Raw genomic sequence first — 23,405 nt, forward strand, 5'->3', positions numbered from 1 at the left:
TATCAGTTAGGCCGTTTTTTTGTTTTAGGGTTTTCTTTTATATTGTTTTGGTTGTGATGTATCTCTATGGGCGTTTTGCAATACTGCCAAAAAACAAGGTGGATTTCCATGGTAACAGCTGTTTTTTGACGTCCACTCCCAGGCTCTGCAGTGTAAAGTTTGACTAACATATAAGTTGCATTTGCACCTGGTTTAGTTTAGGTTTTGATGTGCTGGAACCTGGAAGTGTGTAATCATGAGTTTATAGCAATCACTGAAATGATGAAAAATCTCAGATTGCTATGGAAGTGTAGAATTTGTGTCCATTTAGGGTTAATTTTGAAAGATTTTATGATGAAAGCCATAAAATGTTTACAAGAAGAACATCTGATTGAATTACAATACTGCAGCCGCTTACAGGACATGATAGACATAATAGAAGTCACTGTGAGCCTTGATTTGATTAGAAAATGTGGTCTCCAAATGACTTTAAGATATATTATTTCTTGTTGTTTTTGTTGTAGTCTTGAAATTTCCATGCATATGTTTAGGTCATACAATTATATATGCATCTGATATGATATCCATACTCAAAAAGCCTAAAAGTAAAGTTATATCTGTGCATTAACATTCAGAAAGTTTGAATTCATAAACCTGACCACATACTAGGATTTTATTGTGTTTGTGTAAGTGGGACGTTTCTACTCACACGTTTACATTTTTATAACTCCAAACAAACAATATGACCTAATTTTGGGCCCTGACCTCTGAATTGCAATAGCAGACAAAACCAAAATACCAGAACACAAATCTGAAGAGGCAGCATCAGAACGTGACCATCTGGTGATCCATCTTTAGACTGTCCACAATGGAAGAGCTTTAATAAATCAATCGATGAGTGAGGCCTGCACTGGTCTCACAAAAGCAGTGTGCATTTAAAAGAGGAGGAGACAGACACAGGAGGGGCCCCTATGAAGAGGCTATAACAGTGTCTGGTGTGGAGTGGGGATGTCAAGATATTACTCCGAACATCACAATATATTTAGATTATTCTGGAAGTTGCCGTGGGCACTGGGGCTGTCGATCTTGACAGCAAATAAATATATACAAACTACAAAGCCATTTTAAAGCCTCCCTGAGAATCGGTGCATTGTTGACTTGTTGGTCATAAAAACATAGAACGTTTTCCACAATTCAACCTACATACTGCAGGGATGACAGGTAGGAGTGATGTGAATTAAAGTGAATTAAAGTTTTCAGTAATACGCCTTCCTGATGTGTCATAACAAACTGACATTGTGATCCCTATGGTCTGTGGTTGTGTGAATGCCTAAAAAGTGAATGTAGTAGAGAGGATTGGGCCAGAAAAAACAACAGCACAGGAAACTCAACACTGATGCAATTACCCCACTCCAGCTCAAGGAGCAGGATGAGATTGATTATCAGGTTTATTGACCAATAAAGCAGGCCAAGTCTGTGTCTTCCTCTCCTGGTTTAAACAACATTACAGTGGTATCGAGGTTAATGGGTTCACCTCTGGAAAAATGTAAACAAATAGTCTTTCCCTGTTTCTTGAAAATAAATATTTTATCCAAGAATGGAAAATGGCAATAGGAATACCCACTCATCAAGCACCCATAACAAGCACCCAATTTGTTAATGAGTGAGAAAATGTAAATTAGTGATGTTTTACAACTTATTACCAGACATGGATTGATTATTAAAGCTGCAAAAAAAACAACAACAACATGCTAATAGACTAATCATTTATCTAATCTATCAAGATCATGGCTCAACATCAGTAGAAGGGTCCCATGGCATTACAATGGCTGCTCACTGCTCTTGACAGGCTAACTTAGTGACACTTAACTTTTACTACCAGTCTTTGATGCTTTAGATTTTTTCTTTGTATTTTGCCAAATTAACCACAGTGTGGTTTGGCCAGATGCTTTCCACCTCATATGAACTCAAAAAGCATTCACACAGACAAACTGACCAAAATGTGGCTGCTTGTTCTCCTTAAATTGCCCATACTGAAATAACACGACTGTAAAACAGATATTGCAGTTTTTGTTTCTGAGACATACAAAATTTGAATATTGAGTGAATAGTATATCTAAAAATAAAAAACTATAAACAAAGCTGATTAAACATAATACAAAAACAAACCTAACTGTAATCTTTGAATCAAGTGATATTACTGCACTGTCATAAGTTTCTTATACTTGAACCTCAACCAACAACACATTTACAGACACATTACAGATCGATTACTATAATATCATCTGAATATTGCAATCGGGATAGTCCAACAAGATTTCGTCAACATTTTTGTAAATATTGACCAACCCTGTATGTATAACAGTGTGAAATAGTGAGCATTCTTTATATACTCCACCAACCCAATATATATCTTCAATATATATTATGAGACTAATATAAGCAAATTAGCCACAAAAATTTACTTAACTTGGATTCTAAATAAGTTCAGAGCATTAACCTCATCCATACAGCCCTGTTTCATTTGGCCCCTGTCCCACATGCCAATCCAATCCAGTCCAAAAAAGGAGACGAGGGGGGCTGTGCTACTTCAGAGGGGCATGACTGGACAGGATATCCCGTTTCTCACACACATCCAGCGTCAGTGAGTCAGTGCATTCTCAACACAAGAGCATTGGTCATAGTGGAAATGGGAGAGCAGACAGTTAAAATGCCTGTCGGTCTAAATCACCACCACAATGAGGGGCTAGCCAGTCATTTGGCAAAAGATCCAATCGGTAGCGAGCCAAAGAGAGTACAGTCTGTGTGGGTCAGACAGGGACACTCTGTCCTCTATTGGATTAATAAGCAAAACACAAGAGAAATATAATTATTATCCTTGGCTTTAAACGCTGTCATATCTGCATTAGATAAACACATTACATGTTAATCTATGTTTGTTGTATCTGTCTCTATTAAATAAAATAACCCATAAAATAAAGAAATGGATTTTGATATGATGGTTTTTTTCATACTTTATCCAATATTCTGGCTGAGAATTGAACAGAATTGAAGCCTCACAAACTGAAGTACAGTTTTAGTTCACAAATAAACAGAATGTATTTTCTGATTAATATATTTGTTGTACTGTTTAATGATGATTGTGTAAACGTTCAACCACCTCTTTAGTTTCCTTACCCATCTATCTTCATTGCAAACACCTAACAATCTTGATTTACCCAATATATACGTAGAATTCCAATACACCGACATATGGAAGATGGAAACCCCCCTCTCTCTAGGGCACCATTATACTGTCCATTCCAAGGAAAACGTACGACTCTATGACTGTAAAGATAAATATGACGCAGGCTGGAGAGGCGGATGGGAGGTTATGATTCCCATCACAGGGATGTTGGTCACTGAACAAAACATGCATGGAAAATGTGTGTTATCTGTGTCAAGTCTGGCACTTTCCCCACAAGAAGATTCCCAAGTCTTCTATCTCGTGTACTACCACCAGGCTAAAAAGTCCCTGATACTTTTTCAGTTTGAAGAGGGAAAAAGTCTTTGGGGATTTCGTCAGTATTGATACTTCTTCAAATGAGTAGTAGTAACTAGTTTCAATGCTAGTTTTAGCTTCAATTAGCACCTGGGAATATTTAGTATCTTTTGGTCTCTGAGTAATAGAGAATAGACCCAATTTAGTAATAAAATGAATGTACCTTCTACCAATCACCTATTCCTGGGACTTACGGTGAGATGGGTGGGTGGAGGGAAGGTGAAGGGAGGGTGGAGCAGGTTGGGTTAGTGGTTGGATGGGAGCTTACTTTTTCACAAAAAAAAATGTTAACCTGAGTATTTATCCAGGCATATTGTCAAATTGGCATTCTTCCTAATAATATTTAAAAAAGCAATTAAAAAACAAACAAACACCTATTCCTGACATGTAAACTCCTACACAGAAAGATTGTTTGCTAGTCCCAAAACCTGAGACTAGCCAGTCCGCCGCTGACTTAATGAATAAGCTATATCGTCTATGTCTTAATATGGCTTTTACTTTTACTTTTGCATGTTATCTGTTTCATCTTTATAAAAAAAATGCAAAATGGCCAGGTCCTGCATGTAAATATGTTATACAGACACCAGTGTTAAACATCTACTGTTTCGTCATTTGCAGACGCACTCAATGACCTTTTAAGAACTGTGAGCGGATATGACTATGACAACTGAAAACTGATATGCAAAATAAACTGCAAAAACTGACCTATTGATCATATCCTCAATAGAGTATACTATTTGAACAACTTCTTGTCTTCTTGTAGACTGGCAGAATCAATGAATGAATGACTCAACACTTGAAATCTCCATAGACAGTGTATATTGAAGTGACCATTGATAAAGTCCATAGTATTCTGCAGACTTTATAGGAACATGCCCAGACTTAGTGGCATCAGCTCGATGACATCACCATAGTGAGCCAGAGAAGTACAGACCAGAATAGTAACTCATGCTGCAATAAGCAAAGGAGACCGGGAAAGACCAGTGACTTCAAAATGTAAAAGGCATTGCATCAAAATGTTCACTTAAATGTCTTAGATTACACACAATGGACTTTTGTGAGCTTTAAGTGATGTTATAATGTTGTTATCTTAAACATACCCAGAGTTGTGTTTTGCTTCATTCAACCATGCTTGAGTAACCCCTTATCAGTCTGTTTACGTTTTGAAAGCTCAAAATACTCTGATCCACCTTATGATGTCATGAAGCTGTATTTTCCAAGATAATAGCAACCATTTACCTTTAGTTCAGTAGAGATTGGCAATTCCAAGCCCAAGATAAGGCCAAGATTAGAATCATTTGGATCATTTCTTGTGAAGGTGCATGGTGTTTAAAAACACAGTGGAGCATTTCCTGTACTACCACATGACATCATAAGGTGTAACAGAGTGTTTTCTGTTTGAGAGAAGAACTCAGCCTAAATATGCAGGATTTGTGTGTTAAACATGTGTGAATGAAACAAAACACAACTCTAGGTATGTTTTTGGTGAAGTAACAACAATATAATAACATAGCTCAGAAAATAACGTAACATCGGCCCTTTAATTAAAAGAAAATGTATATAATGGGTCACTTTTCAAGGCATAACAATTATACTTAGTTAAAAATGTTCACAATCAAAGTCTGTATTTGAATAAGACATACTAGCTTGCATGTTTTAAATGACACAGACACATCCCAGTCATACAGTAGGTGATGGTCAAGTTCGATTTCAATCTCATTAGAAGATACACCTACAATTCACAAAAGCAAACTGTTTTTCATTGAGCTACACCACTGCAATTGCCCCTCCAACCTGGCCCATGTCTTAACTATTTAAGTGGATTACACACTGGTGGAGCCATGGCACAGGGCACTCTTCCAATATGTTCTCAAGCTATGACACCATGTCCTGGAATGGCGTAATAATAAGCATGCTTATAGAGACAGTAATATGTCTATTTTAACTGTATATTGGGTCTATAGCAAATTTTAATGTTGTTGTCCTACAGTTTTATGGTTTACCTCACCTGTTACCTTATTGGTTTATTGCTGATTTGAGCAATTTACCTTCTGGCTTCAGTCAGACTCTAGAAATGCTGATATTTGGTACTGAGGCTGAGGTTAGGTGCACAGCTTGTTAGGTTAGGTAATAGGTATACTGTACAGCTATAGGCCTAATTGCTTGCTATTTGTTGCAGTCTATAACTTTACTTGCCTTTCATCAATATTGCAACACATCGTTTAGTCGAGACAGATCTTGATCTCACCTTCTCTTGTACTCGTCCCTCTCTCTCTTGACTTTGGCCAGGACGTTGTACAGAGCCCTCACTTCAGGCGTAATGGTGTCTATCTGGACCCCTACTCCATCCGGATGCGTCCACGTTACCCCGGGCCCGTGCACCGTCTCGAACCGCTCCCCTTGCCTCCGGACATGGGTAAAACTCCAAATGGTACCGGGCATCCTGGACTCTGGCCCGTCCGTCTGCACCGCCACATCCCGCGCGTAAAGTGCCCGGTACTGCTGCCTCTGCTGAGCCTGCTGCAGCTGCGTCTCCAAAAGTTTATTTCGTCTTTCCAGTTCATGAACTTTGGCAAGAAAGCAGCGAAATCGCAAGTTTAGAGTTTTGAGGACGTGAATATTGGAGCCCAAGTCGTTTCTTAATGCGCTGGTCACTGCCTGCGAGTGCGAGCCGCCGGGAAGAGCGCAACCCGGGGCAGGTGCACCAGTGTCCGGGTAGAAAAGCGCGTTCATGTCGGAAGAAAACATCCCCAAAATAACCCAAGTCAAACTTATCTATGCAGCCTTATACTCATACAAATCTGAAAAAACGAGGCGACTTTACCATCGCTTGTTCCATGCTGTGTCACTCTCACATCGTAGCATTAAAATCTCGCTAAATTACAAAAAAAATCCCTTACGGTCCAAAAAGAGGCGACATCATCTAAACGCGCCAGGAGTTTGACGCAGCCCGCAGTGATGAGTAGCAGCGTGTGTGCTCCTCAAAAGCCTCATCTCTCTGGTCCTGCTTTGTTGGGACGTTATATGTTGAAGCTGTACCTCTTCTCACGTAAACATGGCTTCGTTTTCGTTTACCGTGGAGCCTCGCGTGTGGTCTCCATGTGGCGCGGTGGTGTTGTTGGATGCAGTAGCGCGGAGCCCGGCCCCTCTCTCTCTCCTCTCTGCTGCTGCTCGTGGGCTGGTGCTAGTGGTGCACGACTCGGATCATGTTGCAAAGTGCTAAACTCGGCACTATCACCTCTCCAGGCCCCGCCCTCCTTCCTTCTCCTGCTTGTCTGTCTCTCCAGGGAGATCCAGTCAATGTACCCAACACATCCGCCTGACATTAGTTAGTCCAACGCAGTTCAATTACATTTTATAATACAATAAGTGCAACCAGTGAGTAAATATATTTAATAATTATGCTATTTAAGACTTATTTTTGTAATTGTTAAATGTAATAGGATTTTGTGATTTATTATCCTATGGCATATGCAATTGTTTGGGCTGGAAATGCAGGCTTTCGGTGTAGGCTTAGGTCTACAGTGTTTTTCTATGTTCTGTAATAAAGTGATGGCAATACTGTAACTATAATACACACAGACACCTAAAGTAAGTTGCATATAAGTTACAGTTTTAGCCCTATTTCTTCGATAAAATATTGTAAAAATGTTATATAGTTACTAAAAACCTTGAGTTAAATCATGTCCTTCAGTGCAGAGCAGATCCACAGTGCAAGACTTTAGGAGCCTGTTGATTCAATGCATTCCAGTGATTTGCTGCCCTCTTGTGGGCCACCTGAGAAATGATTAAAACACACACACAGTTGGAGCATTTTCCGAGTCTGAAAACAATGTTCCGTGTAACAGTTTCAAGCGTTTGTTTTAATAATACTCATCGAGATAACATAATAGTGCTATATTAAAAAAATTATTTGACTTTTGCTCAGGCAGCACTGGGGCAGCTCATCCAACAGAAACATCTGGGGTCCTTCAGTTTCACGTGCGCTGCTGTGGCATCGTGAGGGAAACATGCCGAAATCAAAGAGGGATAAGAAAAGTAAGTAATAAACAATATCCTAATGGTTTTTATGCGTATTTTATCATCTTTTGTGTATCCGATAGACTGGTTGTTCTAAAATGTGTTCATAAGATGTGAAAAGATATAAAACACACAAGAAGCTAGCGTTAGCCTAACTCCACTGCTGGTTGTCATCCATTACTTTTTCACATAGCTAATTAAATGTGCTCTTTCCCGACTTAGTTTCCTTAACAAAAACAACCAAGAAGGGTCTGGAGTTAAAACAGAAGCTAATAGAAGAGGTAAGTTGTAATCCCCCCAATATCAATGAAAGTACTAGGTTTTCAATGTGATGCAATGCAAGGATTTCTTTTTGCAGCTAAGAAAATGTGCAGACACATACAGAAACCTCTTCATATTTTCTGTTGCTAATATGAGGAATAACAAGTTAAAAGACGTGCGAACGGCATGGAAACACAGCAGGTAAATGACACAGTAAACTTGATTGCTTTACATTTTAGTTGTTTTCTCTACAATTAAATGACTACTGTATCTTCTTTTTATACAGATTCTTCTTTGGCAAAAACAAAGTAATGATGGTTGCTCTGGGTAAAAGAGATACAGATGAATATAAAGATAATTTGCATAAGGTAAGTTCATCCAAACAATTGCTAAGTAGTTACATTTTAAAGCTGATAAATATAAAACTTGTATTGCATCTTTTGGCAGGTAACAAAGCATTTACGAGGAGAAGTGGGTGTACTGTTCACAAATAAAACTAAAGAAGAAGTGCAGGAGTAAGTATTGGCTTATTTTTCAGTAACAATAAACCAGTTTGTGTTTTTAAGTATGATATATTGCTACAAAGAAATATGATAAATGATTATACTGAACGTTTATGCCACTGACGCAAAGCAGGATCATATAGACGATACCATATAGAAAGGCCTGAGCTGCAGCAAATAAATAGCAGAATGAACTAATAATTAGCCATTAAAGTTTCTTATTCAGTCCTCTACAGCTCAAATCTTATATTACAAGATAAAATAACAAAAATCTCTCCACTATTGCAAAGAAAATGTCTACACATTAAATGTTGAGCCCAAAAATATTTCAGCTTTCATGTATTGAATGATAAGTTAATGTATTAATTATTATGACAGGCCAAGTTTGCATACTTTTTAATGAGTATTTCTGATTTTCTTTTTCAGGTATTTCAGTCATTTCAAAGAGACAGATTTTGCTCGTGCAGGAAACCAGGCACAGATGGATGTAACTCTGGATGAGGGGCCTCTGGAACAGTTCAATCACTCAATGGAGCCACAGCTAAGACAACTGGGACTGCCCACTGCCCTCAAAAAAGGTAACCAAATATTCAGTTATTTTTTTATGCTCAGTATGTATGAGCTACATATCAATTGTTTTATCTTCCAGGAGTTGTGACGCTACTGAAGGATCATGAAGTCTGTAAAGAGGGGGATGTACTAACTCCAGAGCAAGCTCGGATACTGGTATGCCAATTGAATTTCTTACCAATGTAATATGCAAACATGACTGCTTGTCTAGCCATAATTGTGGGCAGATCAAATGAAAATCAGCTTGTTTCCCTAATTACTTAAAATCATAATCTTGAGCTAATTATTACCAAGCCAATGTCTGGAGGTTTATCTCTGCGACTGGTGTTGTATTCTTTTATGTACTTGACCTCTTTGGACAGTTTTTGGGAAAGCACCATTTAAAACGATTTGGTCATTAGGCATCTCACCTGGACACAAGTATCACTGTTATTGCTACATTTAACATGCATTTTTTTTTTAATTTTCAGAAACTGTTTGGCATTGAGATGGCTGAGTTTAAGGTGCAGATCAAATGTATGTGGAACTCTGAGACGGGTGAATTTGAGAGCTTCGGTGCAGAGGAAGAGTCTGTTATAGAGAATGAAGAGGACGATGAGGAGGAGGATGAAGATGATGCAGTGTGAGATCTCTGCAGAGACTGTGTCTGGTTTTATGTTTATGTATGTCTGGGCGTCGTATATGGACATTATACTACCAGACTATTATATTTCCCCTCCCAAAGTTTGTACAAACTTGTTTATCCTGAATTTTCGATGTGTACTGAATTGTGGATCAGTAAACATAAATGGTTCACATTATCTTTTGATAATGTCACTATTTCAAAACTTTTGTAATTCACCAACTAAACAAACTGAACAGTCCTGTAATAGAAAAATGTGGATTTCCTCCAAAAATATAGGACTATTATCCATGTCTTAAAAACATGAATCATTTCTGCATCATCATTAATATAAAAATACCAATGTTATCAAATCAAATCTTGACTTAGTCGCAGGACCTAGTATTTTCAGATTAACATTTTCTATAGGATTCTTTAAAACGTCCATTGTAGGATTCCTTTTATTGCTCTCTTATTGGCAGTTTGAATCATAAGGCTAGTTGTGAAGAATGTCAGCGGAAATAGTTGGGGCACTCATGAGCGACTTGGTTCCAGGCCTCGTGAAAAGCAGAGACCACTCGTTCATCCAGAGGTCCTTCTTCGGCAGCGTCCAAGTTCTGCTTCAGCTGCTCCATGTTGGACATCCCAATGATCACACCGTCCCCTAAATCTCCCTGAAAGAATAAAGTTGATTAATATGTTTTAGTGTCTGATATAATACAAACAAGGCCCAAATGCACAGCCTAAATCTGCATTTTACATAATTGGTAAATTTGCACAATTTGATAAAAACATTCATTTCTATGCATACAGAAAGTCTATGGTGGTCTTAGGCAGACAATGTCTGGTAATTTGCAATTATTGAAGTATATTCATGTTCAATCAAGAGAATGAGCAGTAGTATTGGCATATTTTAGTTTCTACAGTGTTTTCAGCCATGAATTATAAATGAAACAACAAGGCTTTCCATTTGAACTAAATGATAAATAATCTTATGTAAAATGCAATAATAAATATAAAAGTAAATATTAAAATACCTTGAGTTGTGAATGGTGGTACATCCATCTCATGGCTGCAGATGTCATACTGGGTTTGTTTGCTCCATAAACGTCCTGTAGAGTCTTCAGCACCTGCTCTATGGCCACAAACTGACTCTGCTTCCAATATCTGCACAACACATAATAGTAACTTTCACTTAAAATTACAAAAGAACACATGCCATGTATTTTTATCTTTTTGTCCCACCTGTCCCTGTACGCTGCTGCCCAACTGTTCCCAAAGAATCGTCCTTCAGGCTGAGAACCTTCCTTATCTTCAAAGTGATATTTACCTGTTAGAATTCCACCTGACAAGAGATGACAAAAAAATAAATGCAATGCAAATAATGGCACTGTGGCATTATTTATTATGTTGTCATCAAATTGACCTGGCATATACAGATTGTTTATGTGTGTGTGGGGGTGTGTGTGTGTGGGGGTGTGTGTGTGTTACCTGCAAGCGGATTATAAGCATAGAACTTCATGCCAAAGTATCTGAGACATGGAAACAGCTCTGTCTCCACCTGCCTTGTTGTGGCATTGTACATCCCCTAAAAATAAGACTTTTGTTGTTGAATAAGTAACATGTAAACACATTGTTCTTGGAGATTGCTCTGTTTGCCCATTTCTCAAACAAAGTGACTTTAACTAAAAACACAAATCTAAGAACAGGATTTTGGTACAGACCATTTTAAAAGGTCACTAGTATTCAGATATTGTTAATACTCAACTTCGTGAGACATGTTAAGTAAGCCTGACTGCCAGAAATGAACTGTCAAGAAAGAAAATGTTGATATATTTAAATTTAAAATAACCACACATCCTGATTCACTTTGTATTAAACACTTTACCACTGACAGTGTCATTTTAAAGACCTATTATGTCTGCTGTATAGTTATAATCCATGACATCCATGGATCATTATGTTATAATGCATATTCTAAGTCGCAATGTTAACTAAAATGACATAATAAAGGAAACAAGTCTGCTGCCTTCCACGTTAGAAAACTGAGGTGCCCAATGGGAGCCGACGTCACCCTAAACGTCATCACAACAGATTTTTGTTAATTTGTACCAAAATGACCATGCCATGCTGCCGAGTCCCATGTATATCATAGACTAAGAAAATAAAATTAGAGAACGGGGCAAGTATAGAGCAGTGGGCAGATGCCGGTGGCGGTGAAAACAGGGACTGAGCAGAAATATGGGATCTTGAAAATAAGAGAATAAAGATTGCTCAGACATGCAGGATACACTCCAGATACAACTTCAAGTATGAACTTGCATGTGAAGGAGAAACAACTATAACATGGTTAAAAGCTCTGAAAAGTCGATTTTGCACTTTAAGATTTCAGAAAAAAAATGGTATTTATTCAAAAACACATAAGAGCTGCAGATCTTTTGTAGTTTAGTTGATTAATTGGTTGATGGTGTCTCAATCAACCAAAATTTGTATTTGTTGACCTAAAATAAATTGTGATCATAAAGGATTTATTGTCCCAACAGAATTGTGAAGGCACAGCTGAGGTTTGAGGAGTGAATGATAAGTTTAAACTTTAATCTTTTTTACATATAAAGATTCTGTTCACTTCTCCTTAAACATATTTGTTCTTGTGTGAACTGTGATCCTCTGGTCTTACGAGTGCAGTTTGGGTCAGATTATAGAGATACTAATCATTTTGAGAGCTTTTTCCAGCAACCCGCTCTCCCTAATTGATGCACTGGGCATAACTTAAGTCAAACCAAGACTTTAGGCGATTGTAGTCCTAAAAAACACAACACTCACCTGATAAACTGTGGGGACAATCCAGTTGTTGTGTTTACAGATGCTGACGATTTCAGCCACTTCCCATGATGCATAGTTTGACAGGCCGAGCTCCTTGAATTTCCCCTTTGAAATGCAGAATATATTTAGCATACACTGATATACACTAACATTAAGCAAAAAACAAAAAATAGTACATGATACATTATACAGATGTTGGTAGCATTAACACAATAATGATTTATACATTCATTTGATGTTTTTTTTTATTTTTACATTTTTTAGTTTTATAGTTCCCTCAGAACTGCTATATAGAGAAGAGAGACATGTTTTTGCATTCTTTGTCCTAAACCTAAAATAACAAATACTTAGATGAAAAAAGTAGATAATTATTTGTATTCACACTTTCTGTATGTCTGAGTCACCTCTTTGTGCAGGTCGTTGCAGGCTCGGAGTGTGTCCTGGATGGGGTTGTTGTGGTCAGGGGCGTGGAGGTAGAACAGGTCCACACAGTCGGTCTGCAGCCTCTGGAGCGACGTCTCCAGCTGAGCACGAACGCTCTCCGGCTTCAGTGTCTTACCATCCCACGGGTTTGCTTTGGTGGCTAGACTCACTGCACAGGACAAATGTAAAGTGAATAGCAGCTAATTATTGGACTATATTTAAAAACACACACATAATAAATATATTCTCAAGAACAGACTTAAAGCTTTCCAATGCAGAATGCAGATTTAAGAAGTCCCTGGATGTTCATTTCTTTTCAAACATTCCAATACTAGACTATGGGGAAATTAATTATTGCATTTGACCCATTCTTTAAGACTACACTATGCAAGGTATGCAAGGGGAAGGTTATCAAATTATTCATTCAAAGAAATAGGAAAAAGCAAGAAGGGAAAAGGGTAAAAAAAACAAAAAAGGGAGAGGAAGAAGGAAAGGAAAAAAGAAGGAAAAAAGGAAGGGAGAAAGGAAAAGAGGAAAAAAGAAGGAAGAAAGGAAAGGAAGGAAAAAAGGGAAGAAAGGAAAAGAGAAAAGAGACTTCATAACTATACACATTCACTCATTGATTTTATCTGCTCAATAATAAAACATTAGCTCATTGTAAGCGCTCAGCCCACCCCCTCAGCCCACCCTAAGCTCTGATCATTGTTTTATTTCTGTTTCTTGTCCTCTGCTTTGTACCAGGTTTATCATATTCTTGTCTGTTTCTTTGTCTCCTTTGCATGTTTCTATTTCTTGTCAAGTCCTCTTATGTTTTGTACTGTACTGTTTTGTTTTTTCATAAATAAAATTAAAAAAAGACTACACAGTGCAACCTGTCAGGAACCTAGAGCCTCCTGTCAAAATCCGGCAGCGGGTCAGTCTAGTATGCAAGCTGTGTTGTATTTCTGTTTATAGATAACCAAGTAATACAAAACTGTGCTACTAATTTACTTAAATGGCAATTAACTAGACCTATCCATTTTATTCTGCATTTATAGCATCTGTTATTTGAATAGATCCACTCCCCTGTCAAATGTAGGCCCTGCTTAAGGCCCATAGTTGCAGGGACAGAGGCTTAATCTACTCCAGTCATTTCAAGAGGCTATGGAAAATTGTGAATGGATCATAAAATGTGTAGCCTACTGCTGTGTTGGTGCAAATGCAATTGCTAGTACTGTACTTTCAGGCAACTTAGGGTACAGTATGTGTCAAAATAACTTCTAAAATGAACTGAAGTACTGTCAGATCACACCATCAGTGAGGTAAACAGTTAAAATAATACCCTAAACCATAAACTAACGATTTAAGAGCAGGGTATCTGACATTAGCTTAGCATAACCACCTGTATCTCACCAGTTTTGGGTAGTTTCATGCCTCCGATCACCTCCTCTGACTTTCCATCCATGTACATAAACGCAGTGTCCACTCTGCTGTGGCCTCTGCCCAGGAAAACTTGCACCATGTCCCGGCTCTGCTCCGCGTTAGCCCGGCCTCCAAACGCCATCGTCCCCAGCAAAGTTACGGGTCTTTTTGTTGCCTCTTCAGACGACATGTTTCTAGCCGTGCACACCTTTACGCACAGTTGTTGTTTGATGAGCAGTTTATTGGCTCGTAGCACACTCTTTATCACCCGCTGCATGCTACACAACGTCAGGGTCAAAGGGCAACCTCCAGGGAGCGTCTCGAAGTTACTCAGCAGGAGGAAAACGAAGAAATGTAGTAGGAAATGTGTAACTGATGTATTTACGTGAAGGTAAGGCAAAGGTGAAGGATTTCTGGTTGTGACGTCTTCTTGTTTGGGCAGGGTTTGTTAAAGTTTGTTCACCCCTCAAGGACACTTATTTAAAAAAAAAAAAAAAAAAAAAGATTATTGACTCATGCTATAACACAGGTGCACGCTAGAGGGCGGTAAAGCACAGGGGACTGATTTGTTACATTCATGCAACGTCTCAGAACATTTGTCAAGTCAAATCCAGGTTTCTGCAAGTACTTTTTGTTGTCATTTTACACCACAAGCCAACCTGAAACATAGCATTACTTAGGCTTACTTTTTTTCTTCTATCATCTTATCTTTTTTTAAATAGAGCAATACACAGTACAAGTTCTATTTTTGCTTATAGGCCTGGTGTAAATGTAGATGATTCTCACGGCTGTTTGCCTGGCACTGATAGGCTTATATTGTATTTAGTTGCATATACTGTACTAGTGAATAATTTTATTGATTACCTTTTTAGGTTTAGGTTGAACCAAAAAAAAAAAAAAAAAAAAAAAAAGATGTCCTAGGTAAATAATAATACATGTATGGATGCTGATATAGGAACAAAAGTGAATCACTATTTTTTTCCTCATTTTAATTCTTGATCCCGTTCTTCAATTTGATTTTGTCTTTTTAAAAATATGGCTTTCATGATCAATGCAACATACTCACAAAGTCTAAATTTTGCTCCAAACCACGTGCTTTACTACTACCTCCTCAGAAACAGACCTAAGCCCAAAATGCTCTGCTCCACCTTGTGATGTCATGAAGTGGTAGTTTTCAAGTTAACAGCTCCTTTTACCTTTAATTCAGTAGAGATTAGCAGTTCCAAGTCTGAAATTATTTAATTGATTCTAGTCAAGATGTACGGAGTTTCAAAACACAGTGGAGCACTTCCTGTATCACCACATGACATCACAAGGTGGAATGGAATGTTTTCTGTTTGAGAGAAGAACTCAACCTAAATATGCAGGTTTATGTATTAAACATGTGTGAATGAAACAAAACACAACTCCGGGTCTGTTTGTGATTTATTTATTTTATTTTTTTATTTAACCTTCATTTTACCAGGTAGGTCGGTTGAGAACCAATTCTCATTTTCAACGATGACCTGGCCAAGAAGCAGAAATTTCAACATACAACAGAATAACATCCATACAGGCAAAGACAAGACTCAACAACATTAAGACAGTTTCTATTTTCCACTATTTACAGAGAGTTAAAAACAGAGTACATTGGTTACGTACTATAGATTTTATTGAGTCGATGAATGAAGTTATTGGAGGTGATGAGGAAACAACATTAGACCAGAGATCAGAAAATAATGTAATATGGGGACTTTAAAAAGTCCCAGTTGATCAGAGACAATTACAAATGACTCAGTCTCATTTAACTACACAGCCCTAACTATGCATCTTCTATCTTCAGTAGTAGTAAGTCTGTGAGCTCAAACAGCTGAAGAACCTTTCTCTCCTAAACTAAGGTTATGGTGATCCATCTTTAACTCAGAGCAGGTCTCATAATGGTCCAATTAAAGCCCCTACATTCTGGATGTGGCTCTTTCAGTGTCTCAGGACAGAGCTGAGGGCTGCAGTGACCCGGGACACAGGGGTCATTAACACGCATGTGCCCAATGAAGGCCTTTGTTTGTGGAGCAGCGCTGGTCAGAGCAGGAGGGTGAACTTTGACCTCTCCTCAGAGTCTCAGCCACAGCTCTTGGATTCAGCCATCGTCAGTCTGAGGCTAAATCTACAAAGACAATGACTGAATGACAAGAGGCAAACAGAACCTGCAACGAGCTGCAGTTTATGGTAATACTGTGTAAATGACACTTTACTCAAACAGGGTTACAACAATATTGGCATTATTGTAAAATTTCCATGATCAAGTAAGCAAACGCACAGATACTGCAGCAAAAATATTAAAGTACACATTTAAAAATGTACTTAAAGAGTAAAAAGTAAAAGTATTTTTTGCAGATTGCGATTGAGATTTATCTTAAAGCTTCAAGTGTAGTGATTTTGATACAGATTTCAGCAGAAACAACTGAATCAGTTGTTTTTTGTAAATATTTGTTTGCTCAATTATAAAGTTGATAAAAAAATAAACCTCAGCCTTTTCAGCAGTTCTCAAACTGCAATAAAAAATACTTTTACTTTTCAGTTCTGTTCAAAAATGTAGTGGAGTAGAAGTACAGATACTGCTCTCAAATGTAATAAAGTAAAAGCAAAATGTATCCACTTTAAAATCTACTTAAATAAAGTACAGTACTTTACTACTTTTACTTTGTTACCACAAAAAAGACCTTACCTTTCTTTGTAGAGTTGCTGGTAATGGCACTAATAGCAGCTTTCAAATGTCCATGTTGCCTAGTAATTTTGCTTGAAGAAGAACTTCTAAAGGACTGTGTAAGCAAGTTTATTCAGCCTGTGTCGTCAGCTACTGAATGTTATTCTGACACACATAAGCCAGACAGGTTTTAGTGAATGCAAAGCTTATCTGCACTCGTAACATCCTGGAAGACATTAGGTATCTGTTTTTTTTTTTTCGCCTGCAGGTTTCCTCTTCGGGCCGCGCACTTGGACAACCGCGGGTCGTGTCTGTGAATAGTAAACTTCGCATCCTCCTCCCCCCAAAACCTCCAGCTCCATCGCCATTACCAAATCAATGGACGGAGAAAGCGCGCAGCTCAGTCGTACAGCTGCGGGAGTGGTGCAGAGGCGTGCGTAAAGCTGCTGCGTACTGGCGATATTCCTTTAATTATTATTTCCTTATCCTTTGTCTTTGGAAAATAATGTTCGTTTTTTTTGTGCGTAAACGCGCAAGGAGCAGAGTCTGTGAAGTTTTCGCCTGCATTTTGTTTTTTTTTAAATAATTTCTCATCAATTTTGGCTGTACTCCGGAGTCAGACTGATGGTTGAGTTGGTTGCAGGTTTTTGAGTGAAGACGCAGAGAAGAAGATGGACAGTTTTCTTTTGGCTTTTTGTTTGATGATTATTAAAGGAATAGATGCGCATAATTATGGTATGGCAAATCACAACCTCCAACCATACATGTAAGTAACCATTCAGTCAGTTTATAATGTTTCAGTTTAAACTTTGAGAAAACATGGCTTGGAACATTTTACGCATAAACCACTTTTACGCATGGGATTTGGGAGAACTTTATACATTTCTGCGTGCATCTGTTACCCTATGCTAAGACTTGATTATACAGTTAAAGTAGTCGATTAGTTGGGCTTAATTAATTGGGTTATAAGTACAAGTAGTTGCAATAGTGGCAGCAGGAGTCATGTTTTAGTGTTACAGGTTGTAGTTGTAAGTAAAACAGGTGGCAACAGCAGCTCTTTAACATTCAAAATATTGTCAATGAGATTTTGTGTTGTGGTAGCCTACTTCATATAGCCTACATATAATCTCAAGCAGGTTTCAGATCTTCATTATGTTGCCTCTCAAGTTAATTCTGTGCCCTATTTGTCTCCTTAATTCAGCTGTTTGTTTCTTTTTAGCTTTATCTTATGCCTCCAGCTCCTCTTGCTGTTGCTGGTGTTGTGTAGAGATGCACAGCTGTTTGATCCAGACTCTAAAACTTTCAAGAGATTCTGTCTACAGACCTCCACCCAGAGGACCCTACCCTCCAGCAGGATGCACCTCCACTGACATGTCCCTCATCATTTTGAATTAGATTAACGATTTAATGACACTTTCTAAAACTAATTTCACATTGTTTAGAGTGAAGACATTTCTTTTTTAGTTTGAAATGAACTAGCTTTGTGCTGTCTCTGCTCTGCTCTGCTTGCGTAGGGAAATTAGCAGTTTAAAACACAAAATTAATAGATGTAGTTTGTCCGTTAAGGTGTTGCCGTAGCCCTGTGTCTAGTTAGGAGCATGGCACAAATCTGTAATGGCTAAGGTTAGAAAAACGGTTTGTGTTAACTTTTATAGCGTTACTTTGAAAACAGCGCCCAGGAAACAGTGGACTTTGACGGTCTTTTAGCATGGCCACTGTTTGTTTACTTTTAGGGACCTGTGGATGGAGGTATGGAGGGTCATCCTGGTGGAGGTCTGCGGGACCTCTGGGTGGAGGTCTGCAGCCAGATCTCTCAGATCTTTACACTGTGTCCCTGGAGCGTTACCAAAGCAGAAACACTGAGATCAGGTTGCACTTTGGCTGTGGTTCACCTGTGAACACTTCTGTGCCAGGCAGGGCTATCTCTACTCGGTTTAAAGGTGCACTTTGTAACTTTTTTGGTGAAAGTCCATCTCCTGCTTGACTCATGGAGATGTACTTTGCCTCACATTTAACTAATATGTCTTTATGCATTTGTTTCAGTGTATTTCATACCTTCAAAAAAATGCATGGTTCACTGGCATCACCTGCGTGTCTCCATGAAGAAAGATTAGTTTGATTCTTTGCTGTAAAACAATTTGTGGCAAAAACATACGGAATGATAAGCGAGTGGCAGAAACTCCACCAGAAAAGTTATATAATGTGCCCATAACAGAAAAACATAAGTAGTCCAGATTTTTACAATAGTCATATGTGCTGAAGCAGTTTCCAGCTGCTTTTCTTGCATTTTATACCAAAGACATTCCAAGTTTGATTTCTGGACTGATTTCCTGGTTTAAAGTTTAAATATGGAGCGTGCATGATGGGGTGTCTTCCCGTTTTTCCCACCAATCTAATTCTCCAGCTTGGTACTCCTTGGCAAGTTCCTCTTCAATGATGTCTAGGTGCTGCATTGTAGTTACTCAGTCCTCCTGACACGTAAGAGATGGGTCAAATGCAGTCCAGTTTTGAAGGTAGTATGTCGTTTTGAATTCAAAGAGGGTCACTCCTGTCAATCAACACCTAAATATAACATCAAATGGTGTTTTAGTTTGAGCTGATGAGAAATTTGCAGTTCAGACTCCTTTTGGAAAGAGACGATAGGTTCAGATATGAAGGAAAAGGCTGGTGGTTCAATCCCAGCTCTGACATGCTTCTGCTGTGTCCTTGGGCAAGACACTTCACTCATCTCACCTGTGCATGATTGTGGAGTGTTTTTAGAGAGGTGTTGACAACATTCACATATTTTCATCACATAGTTAAAAAAGTGGCTTTGGGGTGCTTTAAAATTGGGACAGGCCTGTCTTAATTTTAATCCACTGTCTGGAAAATTGTGGTAACATAATTATAAGTTTTTAAAATGCGTATCATGTTACAAGAATCCAACCAACCAATGTAATTTAAAGGTCCCACAAAATTGACTCGTGTTACCTTATCAAAAACATACCTAGAGTTGTGTTTTGTTTCATTCACACATGTTTGAGTAATCCTTTATTATTAGTCTGTCTGCACCTCCAAAGCTCAAAAGCTCAAAGATGTTCCATCTTGTGATGTCATGAAGTGATAGTGTTCAAGTTAACATCTACATTTTACCTTTTGTTCAGTAGCAATTGGCAATTCCAGGGCTGAAATTATCTAAATTATTCCAGTAAAGGTGTGTGGAGTTTAAAAACACGGTGGAGCACTTCCTGTATCACCACATGACATCACAAAGTGGAACAGAGTGTTTCCTGTTTGATAGAAGAACTCAGCGTAAATATACAGGATTTGTGTGTTAAACGTGTGAATGAAACAAAACACAACTCCAGGTTTGTGATGAGGAAACAACATTATAACATAGATTAGAAAATAGAGTAATATGGGCTCTTCAAATGTTAAATTATAAGTGTCTTGTTGTTGTTGTTGTTGTAGTAAATTCTTTCGCATTTAGACGTCTTGCATGTCAACTTCTCTGGCCACACTTTGCTTGCTGGGAGTCTAGCTTATGGTGCAGGTAGCTTCTTGCTCTGCTCAGCTCCTTAAGTAAAGATGAGGTGAGAGGAATTCCCCCAGAGTCTTTAAAATACCAGAGGCAAACATCATACAGTACTTTACAATAACCACAGCTCATGTAAAGCTTTACATGTGTTATACTGTCTGTACCTGACAGGCCCCCTCAGCATCGTCTGCACCTCTGTCTCTACAACTCAACGTCTCGTGCAGGCAAGGTGGCTGTTAAATGTTGTATAACTCCTTCTGAAGCTTAGAGGAAAGATAAGAGATGACAATAAGAGGAAAAGGGGAACGTTTTTTATGACGCAATTCAACACATTTTGTATAGTGGTGGGCAGTCTCACAGCAGGGAGGCATCTGGGTTGAATCCAGATTGTGCTTGATGTATGAATCCCTTTTGTGTTAAATATAATGTAATTTTGAACGCTGAATGCTAGCCGTTCCTTTAATAGTATCGTGTGATCTTATAAATATCATATCAGACCATTTTAAAACTATTCTAGACATATGTGACTGTCTTTCATGTGCGTTATGTAGCTCCAGGTAATTCACTTTTAAGGTCAATAACCCCGGCCCCTTTTCATTAGTTAAAGCACTGGAGCATCTTGACAGTATTTTGACAGTATTTTCTTGTTGTTTTGCGCTACAGGCCCAACGTGTGCGTGGAGCGGGAGGTGACGCTCGTGGCCCACATTCAGCCGTGTGTTCAAGCCTTCACACGAATGGTCAAAGTATGGAAACAGGGCTGCACGGGACAGTCCTGGTGCATGGGATACGAGCGCAGGTGAGCCGTGCTATTCGATGTAGTACTGCAATGAATAGCAATTGTAATTAGATTTGTGAGACAAGACTGAAATATGAACTGATACATAACATATTTACCTTTACCTTCTGTCACATAAATAATTGCTAATTGCGTCAATTCAAATTTGAGGACATTGTCATTCAAAATATATAATCCTTAGTTTTAAATCGTTAATCATTATCAACCTAACTTTTCATAATTTGGAAACCCATGTCTTATGAAAAGGGAAAACCCATAAATGTTTAACGTTTATACAGGGTTCATTACTCTACTATTTTTATGCTACTACAAAAGAATCATCTGCCTCTTTCTACTTGACACTATAAGTCCATAGCAAATACAGGTCCTCAGGTCAAAATGTTCAGGTTCAAAACAGGTCAGGTCAATGACAAGTCAAAATTTTCCCAAAACATTCCCAAATATGTGCCTCGTACTAGCCCAGACCCATTCACACTGTCCTTTTAAAAAATGAGGAGAAGACTGATTTGCATAATTTTGCATAAATGCTATCCATCCACCCGGTGGGACATGCCCAGAACACCTCTCTAGGGAGGCGTCCAGGAGGCATCCTGAACAGATGCCCGAGCCACCTTAACTGGCGTAGGAGCAGGGGCTCTACTCCGAGCTTCTGCTGCGTGACGGTGCTCTTCACTCTAAGGGAGCGCCCAACCACCCTGCAGAGGAAGCTCATTTGTATACACTATCTTGTCCTTCCTGTCATTACCCAAAGCTCATGACCATAGGTGAGGGTAGGAACGTAGACTGACCAGTAAATCAAGAGCTTTGCCTTTCAACTCAGCTCCTTCTTTACCACAACAGACCGATACAGCGACTGCATCACTGCAGACGCTGCACAGATCCACCTGACAATCTCACGCTCCATCCCTCCTTCACTCGTGAACAAGTGGAGGAGTAATTTTGCATAAATGGACTGGTGGAAATCAGCTGCACAGTTTTGAACCAAAATTCAGCAAACCTTTTTATTAAGTTGGTTTAGATCAATATTGCAATTTAAAATGTCAGTGTTAGTGGTCCTTGTCCCCCTGGTTGAGAAACAGTGAGTTACTGAAGCTGTCAGTGCTGTACTCTACGACCGGCTCTGCCCTTTCCCACTGCACTGGAAACAGTTCTTAACCAAACACGTCTGTCATCACCTGCAGGGCTGTGTGTCTAATGAATCTGGAGCTAACCTCTAATCCAAACCTGTGTCTTACTCGTGTACCAACAACAGGACGTGATCTCTACTTTAATTGCACCCTTTAAACCAATCAGATCGGCTCTTCCCTCCCATAGTTTTATCCCTGGTCTCTCATACAACTAAGTGTAAGGTGTCGCCCTACTTGATTACCCTCACCACTAATTTGCCCCATAGTCGTCTCTCACGTCCCTTTGAAGAGCTAGCGTAGCCTCTATGTTAACATTTTAGTCAGTGTTTTCTCACCAAACTTTCACAGTGTTTGCAGTAAGGACAGAGGAATCTTTGAAGGGACCCAGGGCCACAATTAGCCCCTGAAAACAAAGGTTCCTCCGTAATGTGTAATAAGACAGTGAGAGGGTCAAACACAGAGAGGGTGAGTTTGAATCTCACGTTTTGAACCAACGGACAATACAAATTCTTTGAAAATAACCACTAGTCCCCAAAAAATAATAAAACGCAAAAGAGAGATTGATATGGCTGGGGAAAAATACTGAGGAATAAAAGAAGTTTTACAACCCATAGAGCAGGTCTATAATAAAACACTTTATTATTAGATGCAGACAGTACACAGCGGACATATTTTCACCTCAATCTGCTTATTCAATATATCTGTACTGCGGCAAGATGAATTTTGCATGGGAAAAAATCAGGTATTGGGCCTTGAACAAATACCCATTCAAAACACAACTTGATTTTTTGTGTTATAAAAATATAAGGAAACTTTAAGCTGTATGTCTGCTTATATTATAGAACAGTGGCTCTCAAACATACCAAGTACCACTGAAGAAAAGATTGGGCTTTCCGAGTGCCAGCAGATTTCATTTTAAATTTAAATTAAAAAAAAATTGAATGGAGCATAAAACAGGAATATTCCAAATCTAATCTAGGGCTGAACCAGGTCTAAAAGTTGATTACGCAACTTCCACTGTAGTTTTAAACAAGAAATTATCCAAAGAAGGACAAAAAGTGGATAAAATGCACTTTAAATTAGGCAAACACACCAACTGAAGAGCTGTCAAAGTACCACAAGAAGGAGCTCTGCCGCAGTTTGACAAACAATGGCACA

The 23,405-nt window shown here is 38.7% G+C and overlaps 4 protein-coding genes across 4 annotated transcripts in view; 2 read left to right on the forward strand and 2 right to left on the reverse strand.

The window, feature by feature from the left end:
- The window catches only part of iffo2b (intermediate filament family orphan 2b), a 43,258-nt gene extending 36,572 nt beyond the window's left edge, over positions 1 to 6,686 (reverse strand). The window contains exon 1 of the mRNA XM_033966145.2: positions 5,769 to 6,686. Coding sequence (XP_033822036.1) covers positions 5,769 to 6,268 — 500 coding nt within the window. The 5' untranslated portion in view covers positions 6,269 to 6,686. The remainder of the gene's footprint in view (positions 1 to 5,768) is intronic.
- Positions 6,687 to 7,462: 776 nt separating this feature from the next.
- Positions 7,463 to 9,685, forward strand: mrto4 (MRT4 homolog, ribosome maturation factor). The gene is made up of 8 exons (XM_033966147.2): positions 7,463 to 7,558; positions 7,763 to 7,821; positions 7,899 to 8,002; positions 8,088 to 8,169; positions 8,249 to 8,316; positions 8,731 to 8,882; positions 8,954 to 9,030; positions 9,345 to 9,685. Exons 1-8 carry the CDS (start codon positions 7,531 to 7,533, stop codon positions 9,498 to 9,500), a joined length of 726 nt encoding a protein of 241 aa, XP_033822038.1. The 5' UTR covers positions 7,463 to 7,530; the 3' UTR covers positions 9,501 to 9,685.
- Positions 9,686 to 9,756: 71 nt separating this feature from the next.
- Positions 9,757 to 14,433, reverse strand: akr7a3 (aldo-keto reductase family 7, member A3 (aflatoxin aldehyde reductase)). Its single transcript, XM_033966146.2, has 7 exons — positions 14,114 to 14,433; positions 12,703 to 12,890; positions 12,299 to 12,403; positions 10,967 to 11,063; positions 10,721 to 10,820; positions 10,513 to 10,642; positions 9,757 to 10,149 (listed from the first exon to the last, which is right to left on the reverse strand). The coding sequence occupies exons 1-7, from the start codon at positions 14,397 to 14,399 to the stop codon at positions 9,988 to 9,990; spliced, it is 1,068 nt and encodes a 355-aa protein (XP_033822037.2). The 5' UTR covers positions 14,400 to 14,433; the 3' UTR covers positions 9,757 to 9,987.
- A 3,043-nt stretch (positions 14,434 to 17,476) lies between these two features.
- The window catches only part of megf6b (multiple EGF-like-domains 6b), a 78,069-nt gene continuing 72,140 nt past the window's right edge, over positions 17,477 to 23,405 (forward strand). The window contains exons 1-2 of the mRNA XM_055221949.1: positions 17,477 to 17,571; positions 20,986 to 21,120. Coding sequence (XP_055077924.1) covers positions 17,477 to 17,571; positions 20,986 to 21,120 — 230 coding nt within the window. The remainder of the gene's footprint in view (positions 17,572 to 20,985; positions 21,121 to 23,405) is intronic.

The sequence above is a fragment of the Periophthalmus magnuspinnatus genome, chromosome 5 (assembly GCF_009829125.3).
Source record: "Periophthalmus magnuspinnatus isolate fPerMag1 chromosome 5, fPerMag1.2.pri, whole genome shotgun sequence".
NCBI lineage: Eukaryota > Metazoa > Chordata > Actinopteri > Gobiiformes > Gobiidae > Periophthalmus > Periophthalmus magnuspinnatus.

What these genes read in the sequence shown, in the direction of transcription:
- mrto4 (XM_033966147.2), top strand. Translation starts at nt 7,531, where the DNA reads ATGCCGAAATCAAAGAGGGATAAGAAAA. An exon ending in AACAGAAGCTAATAGAAGAG is followed by an intron (nt 7,822 to 7,898) that starts GTAAGTTGTAAT and finishes TTCTTTTTGCAG; the next exon opens with CTAAGAAAATGTGCAGACAC. An exon ending in ATAAAGATAATTTGCATAAG is followed by an intron (nt 8,170 to 8,248) that starts GTAAGTTCATCC and finishes ATCTTTTGGCAG; the next exon opens with GTAACAAAGCATTTACGAGG.
- akr7a3 (XM_033966146.2), bottom strand. Translation starts at nt 14,399, where the DNA reads ATGCAGCGGGTGATAAAGAGTGTGCTACGAGCCAATAAACTGCTCATC. An exon ending in TGCTTATAATCCGCTTGCAG is followed by an intron (nt 10,821 to 10,966) that starts GTAACACACACA and finishes ATCTCTTGTCAG; the next exon opens with GTGGAATTCTAACAGGTAAA. An exon ending in GCAGCAGCGTACAGGGACAG is followed by an intron (nt 10,643 to 10,720) that starts GTGGGACAAAAA and finishes TGTGTTGTGCAG; the next exon opens with ATATTGGAAGCAGAGTCAGT.